The 24,550-nt window shown below is 52.0% G+C and overlaps 2 protein-coding genes across 2 annotated transcripts in view; one reads left to right on the top strand and one right to left on the bottom strand.

The window, feature by feature from the left end:
• Positions 1-24,550, bottom strand: part of LOC146547118 (uncharacterized) — a 266,741-nt gene that overhangs the window by 39,676 nt on the left and 202,515 nt on the right. The gene's annotated exons all lie outside the window — the stretch shown is intronic.
• On the top strand, positions 5,504-7,944 carry LOC146547119 (uncharacterized). Its single transcript, XM_085265902.1, has 2 exons — positions 5,504-5,901; positions 6,783-7,944. The coding sequence occupies exons 1-2, from the start codon at positions 5,581-5,583 to the stop codon at positions 7,614-7,616; spliced, it is 1,155 nt and encodes a 384-aa protein (XP_085122028.1). The 5' UTR covers positions 5,504-5,580; the 3' UTR covers positions 7,617-7,944.

The following is a 24,550-nucleotide window of genomic DNA, read 5'->3' as shown; positions in this document are numbered from 1 at the left end:
TACGCCCGTCCTTTGGGCACCGGCGACACGGCCGTCGAGTCTAGCCTTCTGTTTTCTGACGCGCAGGTTTGTTCAGCCGCGGAATTCGTTCACGCTTTGGCTCGTGTGATGCTTTCTGGGACCGTGCACGAAGAACTGGAGATTAGGTGCTTTCGCCAGGGAGTTTACGCGTACATTCAACGCTCTGTGGCTTGGTTCGCCAGAGCCGCGGGGCCGTTTAGGTCCCGTAACGTGACCGTGTTTACACCAGAAGCCGAGCGTGGCACCAAGCCGTGGACGCATACCCTCCCCGCGGGGGTGGATGTTTTGAAGTCCAGCAGAAGCAGTTACATCGTATCTTGTACGTCTCAGTGCGCCGAGAGATCGGACGTGAAAGCGATGCTCGCTAACGGTGTGGCAACCGAGAGGGTGAACAGCTTCGGTAACCTAGTGTTGCACGCGGATCGCAAAAGCGTACAGCTCTCACGGCAACAGAGAGAAGCCGGACTGCATGTAGCTGTCGAGACTCTCTACTGTGACAACGCATCGCACGGCGCCGAAACCGGCGACGACTTGGACCGAGTGTACATTTACTGCGATCGTTCACTGAAGCGTTTTTGTGAATTCCACAATGTGCCTAAGGGGATACGGGGACCTGAACTGTGGGCCAGACCTATACCCTGGTCTAAGACCAACCCGTCGGCTTTTTGTTTCAAAGTATCTCAGTTGAAATACAGATGGGAGTCTGGGCTCGATGAGCCCACGCAGGTTCCCGTTCGCGACGCCGGCGCTGTCCATTCTCAGTACGAGACGCAAATACACAGGTGGCAACGGTGCGCCTCGGACGGCATGCTCGTCCCCAAAAAAGCTAGGTTTTGGTATTCGGTAGATCACAAAAGATCTTTCGCGAGAACGACTGAGCGCTCTTCGGTCAGCGAAGGCGAATCGTGTGAAAGCGAGGACTCCGACGGTCGCCCTCGGGCAGACCCGAGGCCCCAGGACTCGGATTCGGTGACGTTGGGCTGCGAGTGGTACGACGAGGCTGCAGCTGGTGTGCTGGTACTCAATTCTCACATTGCCATCGAGTTTACATACGCTACCCCTGCCACCGAGGGACACGTGTTCTTCGACCCCGTCCACAACAAGGATTACGCCGGAGTAGTGCAGTTGCAGGAGGACGGGAAGTTGATCAAGTTCTACAAGCCGTACAACTACAGATCTCTCACCTGCGACTTGTACACCGTTCTGATGTACGGATGCGGGCTAACGCCGGTGTTTGCGAAGGAGAGTGGGATCGCGCACTCGGATGCCGCGGCTGACAATGTGCTGAATCTAGCCCTGTGCGCCGTGGCGGTATCCCATCACATAACACCAATGGCCCGCACCCCGTGCAGAACCGTCGCAGTTGTTACGCCGGGAGGTCGCGAGCAAGCCCTAGCAATCGCCAGAGACATTAACCGTGTCGTCGTGGTGACAACGCCTCGTATTAAGCGAAGGGGAATAATTGTGGCGTACTCCTTCAAGCGGCTACCCGAAACGCTAGAGACTGAATTCAGAAACGTGGCTCTCCCTAGGGCTATAACGGCAAGGTTCAGCAACTGTCCGTGCCCCACGGATTTCCTATGCCGTGTCGGCGTGTCTCTGTACAGCAAACTGATGCAACATTGGCCGCATCTCGCCAAACGAGGTGACGTGAAACACCCTACGAGTTCGCGAGACCCGAGATGGATGGGCCTGAGTTTGTGTCTCGCCGAGTGGGAGAGGAAACTGTCGATAGCGGACAAGTTGGCTCCGGGGGCGATAGAGTGTGCGCTTCGAACGCTCCGTCGACCACGCTAGAGCTTTACGACATGGCCTGTCGAGGCAGAATAACGGGAACGATCGACCCCAGGCTGATAGATTTCACCTCGTCCTACAGCGAACCCAAGTCCTCCGCGCGTACTCCGGAGCAACCGACGGATAAACAAGTCGGCGAGTACACGCTGTGGCTTACGATCCAAGCGCTAGAGAGATCTCACTTCATGCTGTCGAATCAAGCTCAACCGATCACGTTGTCGGCGGCCGTGGACGTCTACAGAGCTTTACTGCGGGACTTTGTGACTTGCTCTATAGAGGAGACCGTGGCAACGCTGGACCTGTTACAGGGCTTTTTCATAATAATGCTACGGTATCCGTTCATGCCAGAACTGTCGGTGGACACCAAAGAGTGCCCCGAGTGCTATTTTGAAACCGAGATCACGATGGACTCGTGGGAGCAAGTCAGGAGGCAGATTTCCTGTTGTCACTTCACGCTCAGACACGAACACATACCTTACGCGCGGGACGAGGCGCGACAAGCGAACGTGAATTTTCACATCGACGGAAACGGCGAAATGTGCCGCCTGGGACCTCGTAGAACCATGTTCATAAATCAGGGAGCCGACGAGACGAATGAGGGCGAGCGCGTCGCGAACCCGGGCAAGTTCGTCGAGCAGATAGCGATGCTTAAGAGACGAGACGAAACGATTAAACAGAAGACGATGGGCAAAGAAATATTCCATCAGCTTTGCTTGCACACTCGAACTCTCCGGGAACTCGAGACGCCTCGGTATCTGAGCGCCTATCCCATCGCGTCGCTGTACAGGTTTTACGGCTCGCTGAACAGAAGCAGACAGAGAGCGCAGCTGCTCTCGGACCACTACGCACTGACACCCGTGGACAGGACCGCGGTGTCCGTGAAAACGGAGGACCTCCGCATGAATCTAAAGTCCATCTCGACGACCGGCAACAACGACAAGCTACTGTCGTACGTGTGCATGGCGATGATAGGACCCCTGCGTAGATACAACCCCAGGTACGGATGCGTGGCCGACAGAGTCGTGCTATTCAAACACCTGACGGCGTCCGGCTTTCCCGTGGAAAGCGCCTCGATGCTGGTGAAGAACGTGCTATCGGTGAAGCGCTCGCTCATGGTCGAGTCGACCCTGGACGCGGCCCTGGAGTTGCAATTGCGAAAAACGCTAAATCCTACAAACTATAACAGAAAGGTGTCGGCTCTGATCTGGTTATTCTCGCACATCGCGGCGTATTGCACGCTTCGTCAGCTGGACCATGGACACGTGCGCATGGGGGACTCGCCCGACGAGATGGACGCCGACGGAATCTACGTGTTCGACCAAGACCACGTCGGGATTAGAGTGTCCGGCGGAACGCCGGCCGCAGCAGCAGGCGATCGACGCTCAGTGCCCTGGGCCTCGGCCTACATGCCCTTCTCACGCATTCTGGAACTGCTTGCGTTGCGGGATTGCGCTAAAGAAAGACTTTGTTGACAAGATATCGATGTCAGAACCCGAACATTGTTACGATACACTCGTTCAATGCGGCTACATGCCTCTGACCGTTTTGGTGAACATGAGATGGAAACGAGACGTGTTGGAGAAACACAACGCGGCGCTGGCGGAAGACCACGCCGTTCACATCGAAGACCTTAGGCGCGAGTACGAAGAATCGAGACAGTCGAGACGGAGGCGCAAACCTTCGACCGAGCGAATGAAAAACACCGTGAAGTGGAAAAGGCCGGTGTCGGCTGCCAAAACGCCTAGAAGACGGCCAAAGAAGAGGACGGGCCGATGCGGCCCGTGAGCCCCACGGATTTTGCCGTTGTGCATACCACCCCAATATGTGTACATACTGTGTGCATGTCTAAGGGTGGAATTGTTGTTTGTTGTACTGTATAACATGTATATGAACATGTATATGAATCTAATGGTGATGACAATAAAGACAACAAAGAAAGTAAAAGACACCAGTCTGTGTTCATGACACGATGCTTTATTTTTTTTTGTTTTTTTTTTTTTTGCTCACTCGCTCACACATCGGGTAAACATCATAACGTAACATGACATTACATAACATACGGCGTGAACTCTAACACGGCGTGTGTAGGTCGAGCATCCGACGCGTAACTGTCACTTTCTGTCCAACTCGCTCGCCCTCGTCCTCGTAGTATCCTCCGTAACACGGGCCTTTTCGTTTTCTCGACGAGAGCCTTTTGGTTTGCCGCTCGGTAGCACGGTCGGAGACGGATCCTTTCTCCGCGGTCTCCTCCGTGTGCTGTGAGCGTGGGTCGTTGCATTGTCCGCCATCTGCGAGGTCTCTGTCGTCCATCTCTTGCTGTAATACTGCGTTTGAAATGTACGTATCCAAGATCGCGCTGACCGCGGTAGGTAGCCTCTTTCGCTTGTCCGGGTTCGTCAGATGCACTCTCTTGGCGAACGCCGCGTCGTTGGCGTGACGATGCACGTGCGTGGATAAAGTGGACCACTGATTGTGCTTAGTTGTAGTTTTGTCAAAGAACATGATCACCAGATTTCTGTTGTCGAACATAGTACCCAATACACGATGCTTTAAATACGGGAAAAGGCAGAGGGAGACCATGGCCACCATCGTGTAGAACCCGGTGCGACTTGCGTGCTTGTCATTGTATTTGCCGGCCAGTTTTCTCATGAACCGGTTGATTTTACCTTCTTTGCAATCGAAGAGAGTCGACACGGCCACGGCGTTGCCGAACGCCGCGTCGCGAATTACGCTCAGATGTTCCCTCGAGCACCTCAGCGGAAAGGCAGACCTAAATGCTACCTCTTTGGCAAGGGACAGGGTAATGGCCATCCAGGGCGAGCACAACACTCCGATAGAGGTGCTGGTTGACCCTCTATCGTAATGTACATGGCGGTACTCGTCGGAAAACTCCCGGGTCAATAGCGTGGCGAAAAGCGCCACCGTCACCGGCAACGAAGCCGTCAAAATCATCTGGTTCAGGTCCGTGTTACGAGGCGGCGCTGTGTTCTGTCCGGACGTGTACTCCAGGCCTCCGTATCCCAATTCCAGGCTGAGGTCCCTGGACGGCATGTGGTACGAGGCTCTGAATTCCACTTGCGGTTTGCGGAACACCAGCAGTTGTTCGACGGGGCACTCTGGCGGAGGCAACCTCTTACGTTTCGTCCAGTCCACCATGTCGCGCACCAAGGTACACCCCGGGCCGGAGCACACGTGTCTACTACAGTGATCGTGACACACGTGTCCTAGGGCCTCGCTGCTGCTGAACGTGCATGCGTTTTCGACGCAATAGCTCACCCACTGGGGATCGTCTATTAACCCCATAGGTAGGAGATTCGCACCCGGATCCCTCGATCCCATCGCCGTCTTCTGTGTGTCTGCCCTTCTTTTCCTGTCCTTTTTTTCCTCCTGTCTTGTGTGTCACGATTCCTCTGTGACCGTTGCATGCACGTTCGCCGCGATTGCGATGACGCGCAGTTGGTTCTGATCGCACTTTGTCCGTGTGTTTTTGTGCTTTCGTTACAGGCGAGTAGGGGCCAGAGCGCCGATCTGATCTTGGTAGACGAGGTGGGATTCGTCAGCTCCAAAGTGCTACTAGCCGTTCTCCCCAATATAGCGTTCAGGGGACGTAAACAAGTGCACATCACCAGTCACGTCAACGACACCCCTTGGTTGAATAAAGTAGCAGACATCCGAGGGGACGACGGGGAACCCGCCTATCACGTTGTATCGCAGAGCTTCAAATGTAAACACCACGCCAGGGACCCGGACTCCACCTGCGTTTGCATGGGAATCTACTGTCCACAGCACATTTCCGTAGACAGCCATCTGAAGCAACTGATGAACATAATTGTGCCTAGGGGCTTCGAGAGCGAGGTGACGGGTAGCAGCAGCACGTCCTCTTCGGACACCAAGAGCGACACGACTACTCCGTTCGAGGCTTGTATCATAAACAAGTTCCTATCCAGCAACTGCGTGGAGTTGGAACGCATGGTCCAGAGTAGCGTGGCCAGGGCCTACATATGCATGGACCCCACGTTCGGCGGAGGCTCCAAGTCCTGCGCCGGAGTGTGCTGCGCCGTGGAGCTAAGCGGCGGACAATTGGCGGTGAGTGCGGTCGTCTGCTGACAAGCCCGACACGAGCAGTTCGTCGAACACGTAGTCGTAATCCACCTTAGCCCGTTGTTGTTGTCGTCGTCGCGAGTCTCCCTGTGTGTCGCCCTGAGGCAAGTCGTCCGCGTGGAGGTCTAGCAGTGTACAAATGTAAGCGGTCACCCTGGCCTCCGATTGTAACGTCAGCGAGGTTTCGGTATCCGCAGTAGAGCACGACACCATGTCCATCACCTGAGCCCACGTTCCGCACGTACACTCTAAACCTGCCAATCTCATCATCCACCCCGTGATGGCGGTGGAAATGATTACGTGCAGATCGCGTCGCCCCCGCTCTCCCTGACTTTGTAACACAGCCATGTATCTCAGAGCACCGCCGCGGATGCCTTCTACGGACGCGAAAGACGCCAATGTCATATTGTCGTAACTGAGAAAATTACATTGGGCTATGCAAACGTGCACGAACCGCTTAGGCACTCTGTTGCCCAACGCCAGGGTTATAACGTCCGACAGCGTACAAGGCACGGTGGGCCTGACGAGCTCCGCGGCGTGACGGTGCTGCGCCTTGTACGTAGACGCCAATTTGTCGATCACTAGGATCCTGGCAGGGGAGTACGAGACCAGTTGAGCATACATGGTCTTAAGTTGTCCCAAGTCCATGTTAGAGTAGAACGTCATGTTGCGGCGGTAGGCGGTGAACACGATCATGAATTCGTAGTGCGATATCACATAGTCCCACGGAGCAGCGAGCAACTGGCGGATGTCTCTTCTGCACATCTCACACGTATCGCAAAACATTGTGTGTCCGCAATCTACTCAGACCGACAATGATGTGTGTGTGTCGATGTCCTTTTCTTTTTTTTTCTTTGCCCTTACAGGTGGTGGGCTTAGAGGAGTTGGAAATAGCGGACCTGGATCAAGTGACTCGCGTGTACTCGGCTCTGCTGTGCGCTCACGTCAGGCTATTGAAGGTGCTCATGCCCAGAGTCATGTGGAAGGAAGTTCCTGTGGTTATAGTATTCGAACAAAACACGTACGTCAACGCACTCGTGGACGTGAAGAACCTGATGGAACAATCGCTGTTGGGTTCGGGGTCTTTGATCAAATTCTACAGCAAATGGTCTCACGTCAACAACAAATACATGCTCGGGAAACACGTCAGCGCCAAGACCAAACTCGACATGGTGCTCAGCGCGGTCTCCGGCATATGCAAGGGTGCGCTTTGTTACTGCGACACCGTGATGTCTCTAGGCTGGGCCGTGCTTTCCGAGGCCACGAAGAAGACCAACGCTGTAGAAATGACTATGGGCTACACCAAGGGTGCCGGTTCCAGCAACCGAATGGGTTCGACTATGAACGTGGGCATGTACAAGCGATCTCGCAGGGGTGGCAATCTCCCCACAGCTATCACCTCGAGCGTGCTGGAGTCGCACGATGTGATATCGTTACCGGATCACAGGTTGACGGACAAAATGCACGCGGAGCAGGGCAAGTTGCTACTGGGTAAACTGAGAGAGGAAATGTCCATGGTCACCATAACAAAATCACAGAAGGGCTTGGATGTCGTGAGCACGGGCGGCAAAAGGTCCGTGGACGGTCAGTACACCAGAGACGACATGATTTCAGCTTTCCTTTTGTTGTGTCACACCAGAGAAGAGTTACAACAAGGGGGCGAAATGGTCCGTGTGCAGGGCGAAGTGTATTACAGGTGAACGATAGACTGTGTGAACCTTTTGTTGTTGTAGAGTATAGGAATCACACTGCCTAATTCATATGTCACATCGAAATAAAACGCTCGTTGAGCACATCGGTCGGTCTTGTTGTGTGGTTTGTTTGTTTTTTGTTTGGTTTTTTTTTTTGCTTGTGTGTCTGACTGTAGGTCGGGGATCCGAACTACCCCAACCCCGAACTACCTAGGTCGGGGTTGGGGAGGGGAGGGGGAGTATTTTATTAAGACTCATATATTCCGAACGGCAAAGACAGGAGCCACAAGTATCACACGTTAACAATAACCTCGGTGAATCGACAGGGAACGATATGGCAACGTTACGCCTTTCGTGTTTTTGTCGTGTTGCGATGTTACTGTGCGCCTTGTCCCTAGCTACGGCTCTCATTACAACAGGTATGTAGTCACTTGCAATGTTTAAGTGCAATGGCCTGTATTGCACACTCTTGCCTTTGCTTTGCTTGAACGCTGTCCATTGCACGCCAAAAGTAAGGTTGTCACCTTTCGATCGTACCCCGCTGTGTGACTACTCAAATGTTTTTTCTTGCCATCAGATCCCAAACACGTAAGCGCGACGAGCGGACAAGATGTCGCTCTTCACTGTGAGGGTCTGAGGCGTACCAACGGCAACCTGATCGCATTGTGGACAAAGGAAGGACACGCCGATGACAGTTACGTGTTTCACGTTTGGAATAAGCGTTTAAGGGAGACCAATCAACACGCAGACTTCCACGGCAGAGTGCGGCTGATGGACCCATCCATGAACAACGGAAACGTTTCTGTGATTGTAAGGAACGTCAGTGTGGCTGACACAGGGTTGTACTCGTGTATGGTTCTGACAGGTGAACTCAGAGACCCCACAAAGCTTGAATGCCTTATCGTCCTCACAGTCACAGAACACGGCGAGTCCACAATGGACGAAGAGCTCACGATCTCAACAGAGATCCCGCTCCATTTCGACCCCACGACCGAAGGACACGGCGAGTCCACAATGCACGGAGAACGCACAGAGATCCCGCGTCATGTCATGCCCACAACAGCAGCACACGGCGTGTCCTCAATGCACGGAGAGCTCACGGTCTCAACAGAGATCCCGCGCCATTTCGACCCCACGACCGAAGGACACGGCGAGTCCACAATGCACGGAGAGCTCACGGTCTCAACAGAGATCCCGCGTCATGTCATGCCCACAACAGCAGCACACGGCGAGTCCGCAATGCACGGAGAACGCACAGAGATCCTGTGTCATGTCATCCCCACGACCGAAGGACACGGCGAGTCCACAATGAATGGGGAGCTCACGGTCTCAACAGAGATCCCGCGTCATGTCATGCCCACAACAGCAGCACACGGCGTGTCCGCAATGCACGGAGAGCTCACGGTCTCAACAGAGATCCCGCGTCATTTCGACCCCACGACCGAAGGACACGGCGAGTCCACAATGCACGGAGAACGCACAGAGATCCCGCGTCATGTCATTCCCACAACCGCAGGACACAGCGAGTCCGCAATGCACGGAGATGGTGCATATTCGTGTTCTACGCTATCCACACGAGGCTCCGTTGTGATAGCCTCCCTGAGCATGTTGGCGTTCATCCTGGCGGTCTAATGTTTTTGCAAATGTAACATAATATAGGCTTGCTACAGGAGCAGCTTGCTTGAAAGTATGGCAATTGTGTTATTACCAACCGCAGGACACAGCGAGTCCGCAATGCTTTCCTTTTGTTGTGTCACACCAGAGAAGAGTTACAACAAGGGGGCGAATGGTCCGTGTGCAGGGCGAAGTGTATTACAGGTGAACGATAGACTGTGTGAACCTTTTGTTGTTGTAGAGTATAGGAACCACACTGCCTAATTCATATGTCACATCGAAATAAAACGCTCGTTGAGCACATCGGTCGGTCTTGTTGTGTGGTTTTTTTTTTGTTTTGTTTTTTTTTTTTTTGCTTGTGTGTCTGACTGTAGGTCGGGGATCCGACTCACCTAGGTCGGGGATCCGAACTACCTAGGTCGGGGTTGGGGAGGGGAGGGGGAGTATTTTATTAAGACTCATATAGTCCGAACGGCACAGACAGTAATAGGAGCCACAAGTATCACACGTTAACAATAACCTCGGTGAATCGACAGCGAACGATATGGCAACGTTACGCCTTTCGTGCTTTTGGATGTTGCTGTGCGCCTTGTCCCTAGCTACGGCTCTCAACACAACAGGTATGTAGTCACTTGCAACGTTTAATGGCCTGCATTGCACACTCTTGCCTTTGCTTTACGTGAACACTGTCCATTGCACGCCCAAAGTAAGGTTGTCACCTTTCGATCGTACCCCGCTGTGTGACTACTCGAATGTTTTTTTTTCTTGCCATCAGATCCCAAAAACGTAAGCGCGACGAGCGGACAAGATGTCGCTCTTCACTGTGTGAGTCTGAGGCGTACCAACGACAACCTGATCGCATTGTGGACGAAGGAAGGATACACCGATGACAGATACGTGTTTCACGTTTGGAATAAGCGTTTAAATGAGACCAAGCAACACGCAAAGGAGACCAAGCAACACGCAGACTTCCACGGCAGAGTGCGGCTGATCGACCCATCCATGAACAACGGAAACGTTTCTGTGATTGTAAGGAACGTCAGTGTGGCTGACACAGGGTTGTACTCGTGTACGGTTCGGACAGGTGAATCCAGAGACCCCACAGAGCTTGAATGCCTTATCGTCCTCACAGTCACAGAACACGGCGAGTCCACAATGGACGAAGAGCTCACGATCTCAACAGAGACCCCGCGGTATTTCGACACCACGACCGCAGCACACGGCGAGACCACAATGCACGGAGATGGTGCATATTCGCGTTCTACGCTATCCACACGAGGCTCCGTTGTGATAGCCTCCCTGAGCATGTTGGCGTTCATCCTGGCGGTCTAATGTTTTTTTGCAAATGTAACATAATATAGGCTTGCTACAGGAGCAGCTTGCTTGAAAGTATGACAATTGTGTTATCACCATTCATTCTGTATCATGTGTTTAACGCATACTATTTGGAAATAAACAGTATTATGTGTTTTTTGTGCTCCCACGATCACTGTGTTCTGTGTCAGTCGGTCGACGTACCCCCTTATTCTCACAAACACACTGGGGGGAGGGGGGGGGGTCCATAGCTACATTACCCGGCCGACCTGGCTACATTACTCGGCCGACCTGGCTACATTACCCGGCCGACCCGGAGTATAAGACAATCCACCCAAGAAACAAAGTCTCATCCAACACAGCTTCTCGAGTTACACCTCGTACACAAGCTATGGCTGTGCACCATTACCTGACCATCTGGAACCTTGGACATTTGTGCGATCGGTTTAAAAACACGTCTTTCGCGACCTTCTTGGGCATGACGCGTCACCACGCTCTGCATCAATACGGTGAAGAATTTGCCGATCGCCATCAAAGATTGTGTAACCAACTTAGAAGCGTGTTGTATTCAAAACGACTTATGGATACAACGCACGAGAACTCTTTGCAAGCGTGGAACAAAGTCCAGGGCCGGACGACTGAGGCTACCTGCATTGAGACTACGTCTGCACTGGCTCAAGGGACAGGGGGCTATCCCACAGAAGGGGTCGTTTCACCCATGGCGCAGCTTGCCGTGTCGCCAGTGCCACCCAGAGCTCCGGTTAAAAGTCGTCTCGGGCTGAGACGTCGAGACCGGTCCGATTTGAAGCGTGCGGGCGGCAAGGACCGTATTCGCAGAAACCTGTCGCACGAGTTTGAAGCTGTGAATATGTACTATACGCCACGCAGGAATAAGCAGTACACCTCGAAGGGGACTCGGGTTCCTGTCAAAGCCAGACTGGGAGCCCCAGTGAAACTTCGTGAACCAAGTATGTCTCACCGATGTGTGAGACGAAGACTTGAGTTGAGAAGAAGACTGGACTTTACTTGTACAATGCAAGACAACTAATGTATGAAGATATTGTAACAAGTGCATATGACAGTTATTTGACTGACAACAAATGTACGACGATATTGTACCAACTGCGGCACGTAATAAAAAATTTTTATTGTCAACATTTAAACAGCAGTGCGATTCTGTTTGTTAGTGTTCGAGTAAACATTGGGTCAAATGATTCACACATACACAAAGAAAAGATTTTATACATTTTATTCAGCAATACCATCAAAAATAGTGACTGTTAAACAGAGACGCGTAGATACATGCAGCAGGTACAAATGGGAGGCATCGAGATACCAAACGCAGCCTCAACGCACGACCCAGAGACAAGCACAGTAGTATTATTATGAATCACAGCATCTCCAAATAGGACGCTTGCAGTCCCTTGCAGGCCGTGTAACACTGTCTACAGTCACTTCTCTGCGCTGGCTGTGTCGATCCGCTAGTAAAACAGTGGTCTGTTGTTGGGCGATCCTGCACTGTGCTTGTAGAAACAGTCCGGCCCAAACACACAGTTGCCTTTGAGAAAATATTTGCATGTTATTTTGGACAGAATACTCGTCTTGTAGAGGCTGATGATCTCGTTCTTTTCGTCCTGATCTGTCACCCAGCATTTAGACGGTATGAAGTAAAAGGACACAGTCCGACATTCAGGGCATCCCTTCGCCGCGTTGTATGACACAACATCTGTCTTTCTTCTCCAGGTTCGTATACAGTGCAGGCAGAAGCAATGTTGGCAGTTTGGTAAGATGGCAAAGACGCGCTCCGAGGGATTCTGTTTGGTAAGTATGACGTCCATGCACACACCACATGTTCTGGCCAGGCTTTCGTGTACGTGGTGCTCAGACTTGACATACATTCCTTCACTGAAACGACCAACCTCGACCTTATTTCCTTGCAAAGCCATAGTTGTTTGACATTAGAGCTGCTTCTGTATATATATGTGTGTGTGTGTGTGTGTGTGTTTGTTATACTGTTCTCTCTGTGTGTGTGTGTGTGCGTGTGTGTGCGTGAGGTAGAGAGAGCTCTAATCGTCATCGCTCTCCGCGGCGGACCGATAAGCTCCTCCGGAGCGACGCTGCACGTGGGGTCGTTTCCCAACAATAGCACAGGGCTTCTTTGGTGGGATCTCAGGGTTGACCTTGTGCGTCGAGGTGAGTTGTCTGTTACGTTCGGCTGCTGTTTGTTCGTGTGCTAGAGTATGCCGAAGTGGGACGTCGCCGGGGTTATAGAGTTGCTGCTGTCGATGATGTTGTTGCGGTGTAATATCACGGAGCGTCAAGTGTTCCTGAGCATGTGTAGCGGTATACCTCTGTTCGTGTTGATGGGTACTATTCACCTGTGTCATTCCACTAGGTTGAGGCTGTTGCTGCTGGCGCACGCCGGGAACGCTCTGGTGTGCGATCATCATCGGAGGAGCGGAGGGAAAATTCGTGGATGTCACAGATTGCATCCAAGACGTTGGGATGTCCGTAAGATGCAGCGTGTGCTCTTTGTGAACTCTGCCAGCCGAACCGTGCTCCGCTGCGCTGACACAGTAACGGAAAAGGAGATATATGTAATATCTAGCCAGTTTCCTCGCGTCTACTGCAATACACTGAGGGATATCCGGAGGGTGGGATCCAGCGCTCTTATATTCCATCGCATGCAGGGATTCTAAGTCGGATTTCGGGACGTACAACCCATCTACCTTTGTCCACATGTCCCTTAGAAGCTGTAGGCCCATCTGAAGTGTCCTCACATCCCTGAACGAGGCGGCGTGCAGGTAGCCCGTGGCAGGCGAGCCGCTCATCACCAAACACTCAAACAGGTTGGCTGTCGCTGTACCCGAAAACGTGATCTCTCTGCGAGAGTTCATATTTATTTACCTGTCGAGAGAGAGAAAGGACGGAAGATTAATCTGAATTCGCTGTATTTCAACGTCCGACCCGCAGCTCTGCCAATGGCCGCCCCTGCGCGCTCCGGCAGGGGCAAACGATACTGCGACTTGCTTTTGGATCTGGTCGAAAAATACAGTCCGTTTCACGTGAGGACGTTTCGTTATAATGATCTACAAGGGATACTGTCTGTCGTCTCGGAGACCGGCCGAAGCGGATTCGTGCCAGGTCCCAGTTGCGACACGGTGGCCGAACTGGAAAGATATATACGAGAGGAAGATCGGAGCGATGTGCAGCTGTTAGCCATACAGGAGATAGCCGTACAGGAAGAGGTTAAAATCAGCAAGCAAACAAAATACCTCCTGGTGTACATAATAAATGCGATATCCAGTAAGTACAACTCTGTGGTGGTGTTTCTCATGACTAACCCTAAGATTACGGCCCCGTACTCTAAGAATGTCAGCGACCTACTGGACAATACAAACCGGCTGATCAAAACAAACACCAGACGCACTTCGTTCCTACCCACGTTCACCGCGCAACCATACCAACAGATACATCCGAGGATCCAGGGCGATCACCCGATACTCCACGTGCATCGACCACAAAGCTACAGTTCACCCGCGAAAGAAAGAAAGCGCTCCAGCTCGCTAGACAGTTTCCATAGAGAGTACGTCGACGTTGCTGACTGTGAAGCTACTACGGTAAACCCTTGGTCCGTGTACAGCGGACTACCCAGTAACCTGCAGTGTTCCATTGACATTCAGCAGTCAATGCAAGATCCCAGTATGCTGTTGGGCCGAGGCGGGTTCGGCATCATCGTGGAAACCTCCAACGTGCAAGTTGCAAAAGTTAACATGTTCCCAGAAATGGCAGACTGGAGCCTGCCGTTTATAGAGGATCAGTTTTACCGATACGCGCACATCGCCACTCAAGTGGAAGAAATCGCCATAGGCGTTTCGATGAAGCACCCAAACATACTACGTACCTTTGGAGGATATTGGTGCGACATACCGCAGTATCCGTTAGGCGGCAGGGCCGTGATCGTGATGGAGAGAGCCCTATTCTCCTTACAGGAATTCATGGCCAGGATGAACAACCTGCAGAGGCCCGAATCGAGCACCTCCACCGACAGCGCCGTGCACCTGGCGCTGATACCCATTGTGGAATTGGATACATTGAGAGGACTGGAGTACCTACACGCGAGACATGTTCAACACCGAGACCTGACGTACAGAAATATCCTCGTGTGCCATCAACCCAATAGAAAACCGGTGGAGCTGTCGTTTAAGATCAGCGACTTCGGCACAGCCTGCAACTACTCGACTCCAGACCAGCAACGGGGCAATCGAGTGCACACGGCCCCCGAAGTGCTTTGGTGCCTAAATTCCACCACGGCCAGCGATGTGTTCAGCTGGTATTGTGTCATGTGGGAACTGTACACGGGATCCCCGTTGATAGAATACAGGCGTGCTCAGACGCCGTCCGAATTCTGTAAGAAGACCTACGGGGATAGCCTCTCTAAACTCGTCGGCGTGTACACGCCTTCAGACCCCACGACTGCATTTCAAAGCAACTACATGAAAGCGTACGACGGCGCGACGCTGTACGGCAAGTACGGACACTCTAGGCCCACCACCGCAACCATTGGGCGTACGCTGGGTGAAATGGGCCGCAATATTCGAGACAAAGCTTTCGTTAACATGGGCGTGCTTTGCATCACCTTGTTTCCCCAAGAACGTAGCACGCCCGGCGAGTTGTTGAATTTGAACCGTTACACGTATTTGAACGATGACGTATCACACGCCACCTCGCCGGTTCACGTAATCCCCAGTAATATGCAGGTCGGCCAGTACAGAGCGACGGATGCCATCGTAGCAAACGACTGTGTCCCCGACCAGTTCCGCATACTAGTGCAAGAAAAGAAGCTTGGGGTGTATACACACACGAGCAAAAGGTACTACGGCATAGACTTGATACGCTTATCGCCGGATTTACAACCCAGTCCGTGGTATAGAGAAAAAGAAACAGCGCTGTCCGATTGCGTCAGAAAGGCATGCTCCGAAAAGCGTAGAGCTGGCGAATCGCTGGAAAGTACTCTGGAGACGCTCTGTGCTGCAGATGCCGACCGCGTAGGGGCGTTTCGTCCGTGTGCAAAACGAACACAGGCCGCCGCGCAGCCGGGTGCGGTGCCCGGCTTTCACAATGTCACGGCGGACGCTACCCTTAGCGGCCAACAGCCGAGCGATGAAACGGGGGGGCGAGCGCCTACGGGTGTCGTTGCCGCGGAGGACGCGCTTACCCGGGCACCCTCGGTCCCACAGGTGCCAGCTGCGTACAATGTAGCCGCTGCGGGAAACCGTCAGTCGACTAGGCCGTCTCTCAGTCAACCCAGTCGCGTCAAATGCCTTGTTCGTACTAAGCAGACCAAAGGCGAGTCCGACGTCACCATGGTCATTGTCACGAACCCCACGGAGGACGACGTTGCGTGTTTCCAACGCGACGTCGTGGAAAGAGCATGTCGGCTGACAAAAGAACATCCCTCATTGTTTGCCGGACCTAGGGAATCTGTGTACAAGCAAGCTAAGGCTCATGGGCTATACGTGTTTCAATACGGTCAGTTCTTCAGATCCACCAAGATGATCAACTGGGTGTTGCAACAGGGAGAATCCTTTTATCCGTGCTTGATGCAAGTTCTCTTGACATTGAAAGCTGCCGCCGAGAACAACGTGCTACCTACGAACATGGCAACCGAGCACCTACTACTCGGCCGAGGGGCTGTGATGATCGACATAGTGGGTTATCTGAGCGCTCACTTTCCCCAGCCGGACCATCAACAGTTGCTAGGTGCCCACAGCCCGAGAATTACATCTGTGTGTTTGGAACTACTTAGTAAGCACGAGCCGGGATCTCCCGCTGTGCCATTTCTAGAGAAATGTCAGTCTTCTTTTTCAAATAGCCAAGACATAGAGCGTTTGGTCACAGAGTTGAGCCAGCGGAATGTTGCCAGCGCTATCACAAGAGTTCAGCCCGTTGTGTCATCGCTAGCGCACACGCACTTTACGTTCAGAGAATATTTGTCCGACGTACCAAATTGGGTAGGCTCGAGGGTCGGCGAGGCCAACTTGAATAAATGTACAGCTAAGGTTCTGGTGTGCGGAAACCCGACCCGTCTTCCGTTCACGAGGTTTTCTAAGACCGCGTGCCGCCCGGACTCGGCCCCCGGCGCGGCTGATGCGACACTTCACCACAGCGGACTCGTCAAAGACCTTGTGCGAAACATTGTCTTGAGAGTAAAGGCTAAGGCGCTATGGGATAACGCGCTCGCAGTTACCACTCTGGACTGCACTCAGGGTCTTACTAAGATCACACTAAGACCTAGTGCACTTTCAGGAGTGCCAAGCTTGGACGAGCTGAGGCGAGATATGTTTGAGTCCCTCGATCTACTATGCCTGTACACTCACGACAGGGCAGCGCTATTGGATTGGGCTCCCGTTATGAAAATCACAAAACATGTCACGTTGACTCCCCTGTCAAACTTCAGCTCGTATCACTTCAAGATAATTATACTACTAGTGCATATTGATGCAAAGGAGACTACCAAAGGAGCAATCAAGACACTGGACGAACTGTTTAGGGGTGTGCCACTTTACTGCACGACGGACTATTGAGCATTGTCTGCCGCGCGCAGCACGCAGGATAAACAACATGAGAGGGCTGATCAACGTTGGGTCTCACTGCGCCGTAAACAGTGTATTGCAGTGTCTGTATGTCACAGATGACTTTAGGATCACGCTGACCAGATCTGATGACGACGATGATGATGTTGTTGTTGTTGATGATGTCGACGACGCCGACTGCGATAGAGCCAGCTACAGCACCGTGACGAGCGAACTGACGAGTGTCTTACGGGACATGGACCGTAACACTCCGGGAATGCCGCCGTGCGATCCGAATTCACTTGTGGACGCGCTAATTCGATACAGTGGCATGACATACGAGGTTCAACAAGATGCCGATTCGGTGTTTAAGTGCGTGCTAAACGCACTGGCGGACGACGGCGACCCTCGATGCAAACAAGCATCTGACCTGTGGACTATACGGAAACGACAATCGGCAAAGTGTTCAACGTGTAACGCGGAATGCGTCTCGCACCATGCGGCGAACAACGTGATTGTATATATTGGGGAAAACGAGCCAAGTAAGCTACAGGACTACATGGACGACTACTCTGAGTCCTTTAGAGTGTCTGACTACCACTGTGGCACCTGTCAAGAGGAGACGGAGCTGAACGTCAAAACGGATATCACAGAGCTACCCGCGGTCCTGTGTTTCACCCTTGCCAGAGGGCAGCGGTGTGTGCAACGCGGAGAGCTTATGGTCAACGCCAGTGCGATCGACGTACCAGAAGAACTAGACTGTAGCAGGATGTCTGCAACTTCACAGCCTACAAAGTACGAACTGTACGGTATGATAACTCACACAGGCCCCTATGAGTTCGGTCATTACGCAGCCTTTGTGAAAAAGATGTCCAAGTGGTATTTTGTTGACGGCGATGTTGTGAAACAGTGCCCTGTATTACCCTTATCGTACTACAACCTGCCTGCTCATTTGTATATGTTAATGTACAGAAGAATCTAAGTGCACCCCAGCGGGTTGTTGGTTTGTGATTGTACAGTCTGTATGTGTTCACTTTGACGAGATGTATGTCTGTCATGTATATTGAATGTGTTATACGGATGCAAAATAAACATGCGATAAAACAAGACAGCGTGTGTAATGTTTATTTGCAACTACAGTCAACAGGCGAAATCCAAACGTATTTATTTTGTATCCACCACAGTTAGGTCAGTCACATGAAAACTCTTACTGTCGGCCCAGTGTTACACGTTGGACAAACCCTGGTAGAACAACCGCAGGTTGCATGGCCACATATCATTATGTACACCCTAGGCTTATTGCACTCTACGCAGACAATGTCCGGCTGGACACTGCTCGTGTCCACCGCACGACAAAAAGTCCATTCCGCTTTGCACAGAAAACACGAGCGCTTCTTCGTCACCCTGACGCCCTGGTCGATGCATGCCGAGCAGCACATGTGTCCGCAGCTCAACATGCACATTGGCTTCCTTTCGTAACAGCAACAACACGCCGGCAGATCAGCCCCGCGAGCAGCCGCATCCGAGTCCGAGTCCGAGCGTTCTCCAGCGTCTGCGCCAATCACACCCGGCGGACCACCAGGCCCGTTCGCTTGCAAGCGACCTGGATCCTGGGTAACAAATGTCAACCGGCGTTCATGTTCAAGGTCCGGCGAGGCGAAGCCCTCCCATGGTGATCGATGATGCGGCTCCCGGACTACAGGTTGCATTCGGCCCACACCCACGCTGGGAGCTCCCCTGCATCGAGCCATCTCTTCTGTGGTCAAGGCGTCAGTGTACTTAGGTTGTGTTTTCATAGAGTCCCACACCCACCACGGTACATGCGCCTCCTCATACCTTACAATACGTGCACCGAATGTAATCGCGGAGTCACTTAAGAGTTCTCCACGGCTGACAAAATAGGGCCAGTTATTGTCAGATACGTCCTGGGCGAAGGCGCTTGCAAGTGATGTCGTTGCGATCGGCTCGTTCGGGGCGTGAGATGTTATCCAGCCTTCAAAACGTGCCTTTAGTCGCAACGAGTATTGCTCGAATTTATCTGCAGGGATCACCGCATGTATCAGAGTTAAAGTCGTTTCAATGATCCTACGATCCAGGGTACGCAGACGCCATTTGCTCACGCGATAACGTCGCACGTATGAACTAACAGGAGGCGCTTGTCTCACATCAGGCCTCCCTCTGCGGACAACGCCGGCGATTATGTGGATCTCTACAGAAGACATGGCTGTATCTGGGATGCCAGCTTCAGCGATACCTTTACCGGCAATGTCAAACACCCCAAAGCAAGCGTTTGTGTGGCCTCTCAGGTTGTGTCGTATAAACCACGGGACAGTTGTATTGTAGGTTTGCGGCCCGTGCCGTAGGTCGGCCGGTGCCGTAGGTCGGCCGGTGCCGTAGCCAGGTCGGCGAGCTTGACACCCCGAGGCACAGTTTAAGTGGACTTCACGCATGAGCACAAATACAGCTACACCGTAGGCTTGAGTTTGACAAGATGGAGCCGATTGCTAACATTTCACACCGTACCATCGTGCGGTACAATGAGACAATCAGGCCTCTGCTCAGCCGTACACATAGCTGTGACCGAAACGCAGCATACAACAGCAGTGCCGTGTACGTGCCTGTTATCCATGGGGTGGTGATGTTACTGGGCTTGTTTGCGAACTCGTACATGTTGCTGATACTTCATTCGAGAAATGGAAGGAGGAAGAGGCCTGCTAACATCGATGTGTATTTTACCCAATTGGGGATCTGTGACATATGCACTCTGCTCACTCTGCCTGTGTGGCTTACCCAAAGTGTGTTACACGGCCGCTGGATATTCGGATACGCAATGTGTAAAGTCTTTAAAGGCCTGACCACGGTATGTGCTAACATCGTAGCTACTACAGTACGTTTGACGTGACACCGTGACTTGGACATGTGTAACACTCACTGTGTTTTCATTTTTTTTTTTGCCCACAGCTCTTTTTCCAGTACGGGGTGTGCCTGTTGGTCTTCGTGAACGTCAACAGATATATGAAGATTGTACACAATAGAGGAATGAGCGCGTCCCGCAGAAGCAGAAGCCTAGTGAGTGCTATATGCGGATGCATACCCGCTGTATCTGCTACGGTGGACATGTTTTACTGGCAGACTATTCGGTTATCCCCGACGTCTCCCGTAATGTTTTGTTACAACGCCATGCCACCTATGATGAAGGACCTCAGTTTTTGGCTTAGGATGACCGTGTCTTTTCTTTTGCCTACAGTTGCTATCATATACTGTAACAGCATGATTGTACACACTGTAAAGAATCACATACAAAATACCGTGCTGGGCAAGCGCGTAACACGCACATACAGAAGGGCGAAGATATTGCCGATGGTCACTGTTGCATCGTTCGTGTGCTGTTGGACACCGTGGCTCGTCAGTGTGCTGTACTTTCGTTCACATAGACATTGCAACGTAGCTACAGTGTTGAACATTTGCACGGGTGTCGGTCATTTATATTGCCTGTCAAACCCTGTGTTGTATATATTCGTCAAGCGAAGGTCCAACGGTACTCTGCGTGCTATGAGCAAAAGTACCAGTTTCTAGCTACCAGGGAAGCGGTGTAATGTGTATATATTTGTGTAAATAAATTCACCGAAAGCTTTATTCTGACTTTTGTCTTGAATCTAATTGCTTTTGAGGTATGTTGGTCTTCTACACATTCCTGTCCTTCTTCTTTGTCCTGGACCGCACACTAGCTAAAAAGAAACAAACTAGATGTGTATAGTAAGGAAGCAGCGACACTTTATTTCATGGAAAGTATATACAACGACAACAACAAGACACTTTATTTCATGGAAAGTATATACAACAACAACAACAACAACAACAACAACAACAACATGTACGTGCACACATTCTAATCACAAGATCTGTGTTTCTTGGACGATCCCCGTTTCGATCCGTGAGATCTCTCCCGTTGCGAAGAGTGGTGCGATGGCGTCTGTTTTCTTTTTTGTGAACGTTTACCCTGTGGTGCAGCATGCGAACATTGCGTTGGGTCACTACAATCCTCTCTCTGTCCACCGTGTGTAAGAGGTGTGTGTCTCCGCAACGCAAGCGCCGTTCTACCGTCGTCTGGGTCCCCACGACAAGGTCCCGAGCGTCGATAATCGCTGACCATTGTGATCATGGTCGCAGCGTAATCTCGTTTCAACATGTCGACCGTAAAAATGTCATCTTTGAAAACGTGATTGAACACATCACACGCATCCTTCCACTCCCAATCTTCTTCCAATTCGAAGAGGTAGTCCCTGTCCACTGTATCGTTCGTCAGAAGCACTTGATCCTGATGATACGTAGTCCTAGTTTTGCAAAACGAACTCATGTTCTTAACCGGTACACCCGCGTAGTCTCCGGAATACACCGTCAACCTCGGTCCGTGGAACGTGTGCCGCGGGCCCACGTTGGCTTCTTTGAGGTGGCTTTCGTTGTAAGCCAGATGGGGAGCCTCCTCGCCCAGCGCTTCGAGTAAAACAGCTCCGTAATACAAAGGCGCCGAGCACTGAAACGTCTCGCCGCCCAGCACACATCTGTGGAAGGTTAGCTCGTCCAATGCCTTCACACCGGCTGTAGCTTCCAACACCAGCGAGCGAAGCGGGTCCTCTGTGAAGTCTAGCGTGAATGACAACCTAGGACACTGCGGAGGTCGCTCGTTCGCGTTCTCGTAACACTGACCCATAGCATTCTCCCATTCCTCCTCGTCGGCGCTCTGCTCGTAAGACTCCACCATACCCGAGGTGACTTGAGACCAGAATCCAGCATGAGAATCGGGGGCGTAGGTCGCTAACATGTCATACAGCATTTCAAGGGACAACGTGACAGTGCTCACTTTTTTATTCACCTTCGCCCGACCTCTCTTCACGTGCGAGGGAAGCTGGCTATGGGACAATCTGTACGTGCACAATTTACGCGTCTTCACCTCGCTGTCGACAGCAGACCTAGCCGGCACTTTACACGTCGAACACAACATGAGCATCTCGTGCGCAGTGCCATTGTCGTCCTTGTTGTGCTCCGCCGAGAAAAACATGTCCTCTATCCCCGAAACAGACAGGCTGCCGTTTTTGATAGTCGTCTTGAGTTTCTGTTCGTACACCTGTGTTAAAACGTATCCCAACACCTTACACGCAAACCTTCCCTGCGAGTCGAGGGCGCGAGGACATATATCCGGCAGACAGGCCGCCGTGCACAGTTTGTACACGGCGTTGGTCTCTAAGCATATTTGTCCGAAGGACAGCTTGTTCAGCGCTCGCAGTCTGTTTTCGTTCAGCGTCCTTGTGAACGAGTCGCAATCCGGGTAGTCGGCCTTATCGGGAATACGAGTCCAGGGAGGGATCCAAATGTCAAACACAAAATGACAGGCCAGCTTCATCGCCTCCGCGAACACCAGCTGGTTTATGCAGAAAGCAACCCTCCGGCCCACCATCCCCGCGCACTCGATGTGCGTCTCGTAAAACGCGGCGACGCACGCGTCTCTAGCGCTGTCAAACCGGACTCCGAATTGCACGACCTCGGAGTCCGCGATCATCGTAGCAGACTGTATTAGATTCTGTCTGTATAGGCAAAGCGCTGCGATGCGATCCATCTTCCGCTTCTCCACCACATCCCTAATTTGTACAGTGCTTCGAGTGCGACTGACCTCTTTAGGATGTTCAGATTCCATTATCAGACACCTGTCCGCCCAGGCGTCGCTCATGAACCCCATGGTGTTTGTGTTCCACACAAACCCGCAGTTGTGAACAGCTTGGAACTTCACCGTGGCAATTTTGCCTGTCATGGGGTCTTTGGTCACGACGTCGCTTTCTAGGGTGCTGGTGTCCAACAGATTTTTGAACGTGTTGGGGATGACGTTTGATTCTCTGTCGATCGATTTGGTGTTTTTCTCGTGTGTTATGTGAGCGTCGTCTATCATCACCACACAAGCGTTCCTCTTCTGCTTGTACTTGAAGGCCTGCATCGTGAACGAAGTTAGCCTCTCGATGCAATTCCTCACCGCGCGAAATTGATGCTCCAGCACGTTGTTAGCGTAACTTTTACCTTCCCCGGGACCGGTGATGTTCAACAGCATGATACGTTCGATGGTGTATCTGGGTGCGGTGTTTGTTATGATGTAATTAAAGGTGGTCGACGCTTGAAACAGTCTAGTTATTGCCAAGGTGTCACAGAACAGGTGTTTAACCACTGCCGCGTCGTACACCTTTACGCTGGCGTACTCCCGTTGGCCGTCGTCGCAGACTGTCCTGCATAGCTGTGAATGTATGTCTGGCAGGTGGTGTCCGAGAGACAAAGATGCGTTGCCTCGACTCCCATCTACAACTTCGTGTAAACCCATGTATATTGCATCTCGTTCGCCAAAGTGCCGTCTTGTCAAGATTGTAAAGACCATATCCGCTATGAGCTCAAACTGATCCCTGTCACCGTACTCCTGTTTCATTTCTTTGCTCATACGCTCGACTTTACCCAACTGTGGGAACAAGTGTGCAAAACAGTAGCTGTGATCGTTTTTGCTTGTGACAAATGGGTGCGTTTCTGCGTGATTGTAGTAGCAGGCATACGCCGCGTAACATTGTCCTCGGCACGGCATGTTGTCGCCACTCCCGCGGCTACAGTCGCAGCGTCCGCTGTCTAACATGCGCGCGAGATGTAGAGTTCTGCGCTGGGTGCGTATTTTGCGCAACCCGACATCCACGACACTCCTGTTCACCGGTACGTGTTTGTGAAGCATGCTTCGAGTGAACAAGTCTGGGGTGTCAGAATCTATGAGGCTGTCCAGGGTGTATCTAAACACAATCAGTCCTCGCGAGTCGACTCGCGATTGCGATCCCCGCGCCAGATCGCGGGTGAAGGCCTTGAGTTTCTCCACGTGTGTCACATCGCCAGGCACATCTGGATTATATGTTGACATGACGCTTTGTTCGAGCCACCGCGTTGGTCCTAAACTAGCCATCAGTGCTCTGAACAACGTCTGGCCTTCGCCTCGCAGGCAAATGTCCGTCATCGTAGATATCGATGTCTCGAGGGTCTTAAGCTTCAAACGAGTTATGCTCTGCGGCAACACCACTGCAGTTTTCCCAGACTGACACACCGGTGTGTACAAAGATCCCTGTAATTCTTTAACTGTTTTCTTGTCCAACTGTTTAGAGTTCAACGCGTCCGAGACAATGTCCACCCAATGGAATATGGCTGACAATTCAGCTTTCTCATCCTTCATCGCTACCATTGCATTGTTTAGCGAGGAGAGTTTCTTCCTGACCAGCTGCAGTCTCATGAAGGCGCTGAAGGCTTGTTTGTGCAGCTCCTCGTCGTCGTCGTCCTCGTCGTCCTCGTCGTCCGATTGCACATCGGCCACGTCGTCCTGGCCAAACACGTCTATACCAGCGTCCATGTCAAGTAGATCCAGTAGATAATTAC

Source organism: Mchenga conophoros, linkage group LG23, assembly GCF_057382185.1.
Source record: "Mchenga conophoros isolate Kocher_MC1m ecotype Shallow Benthic linkage group LG23, M_conophoros_male_GT1.1, whole genome shotgun sequence".
NCBI classification, from domain to species: Eukaryota; Metazoa; Chordata; class Actinopteri; order Cichliformes; family Cichlidae; genus Mchenga; species Mchenga conophoros.
The sequence above is the reverse complement of the archived record's forward strand: the minus strand, read 5'-3'. Positions and strand labels throughout refer to the sequence as shown.

Coding starts and splice junctions, on each gene's coding strand:
- LOC146547119 (XM_085265902.1), top strand. CDS start 5,581: ATGGGAATCTACTGTCCACAGCACATTTCCGTAGACAGCCATCTGAAG. Junction 5,902..6,782: donor TAAGCGGCGGACAATTGGCG/GTGAGTGCGGTC, acceptor TTGCCCTTACAG/GTGGTGGGCTTAGAGGAGTT.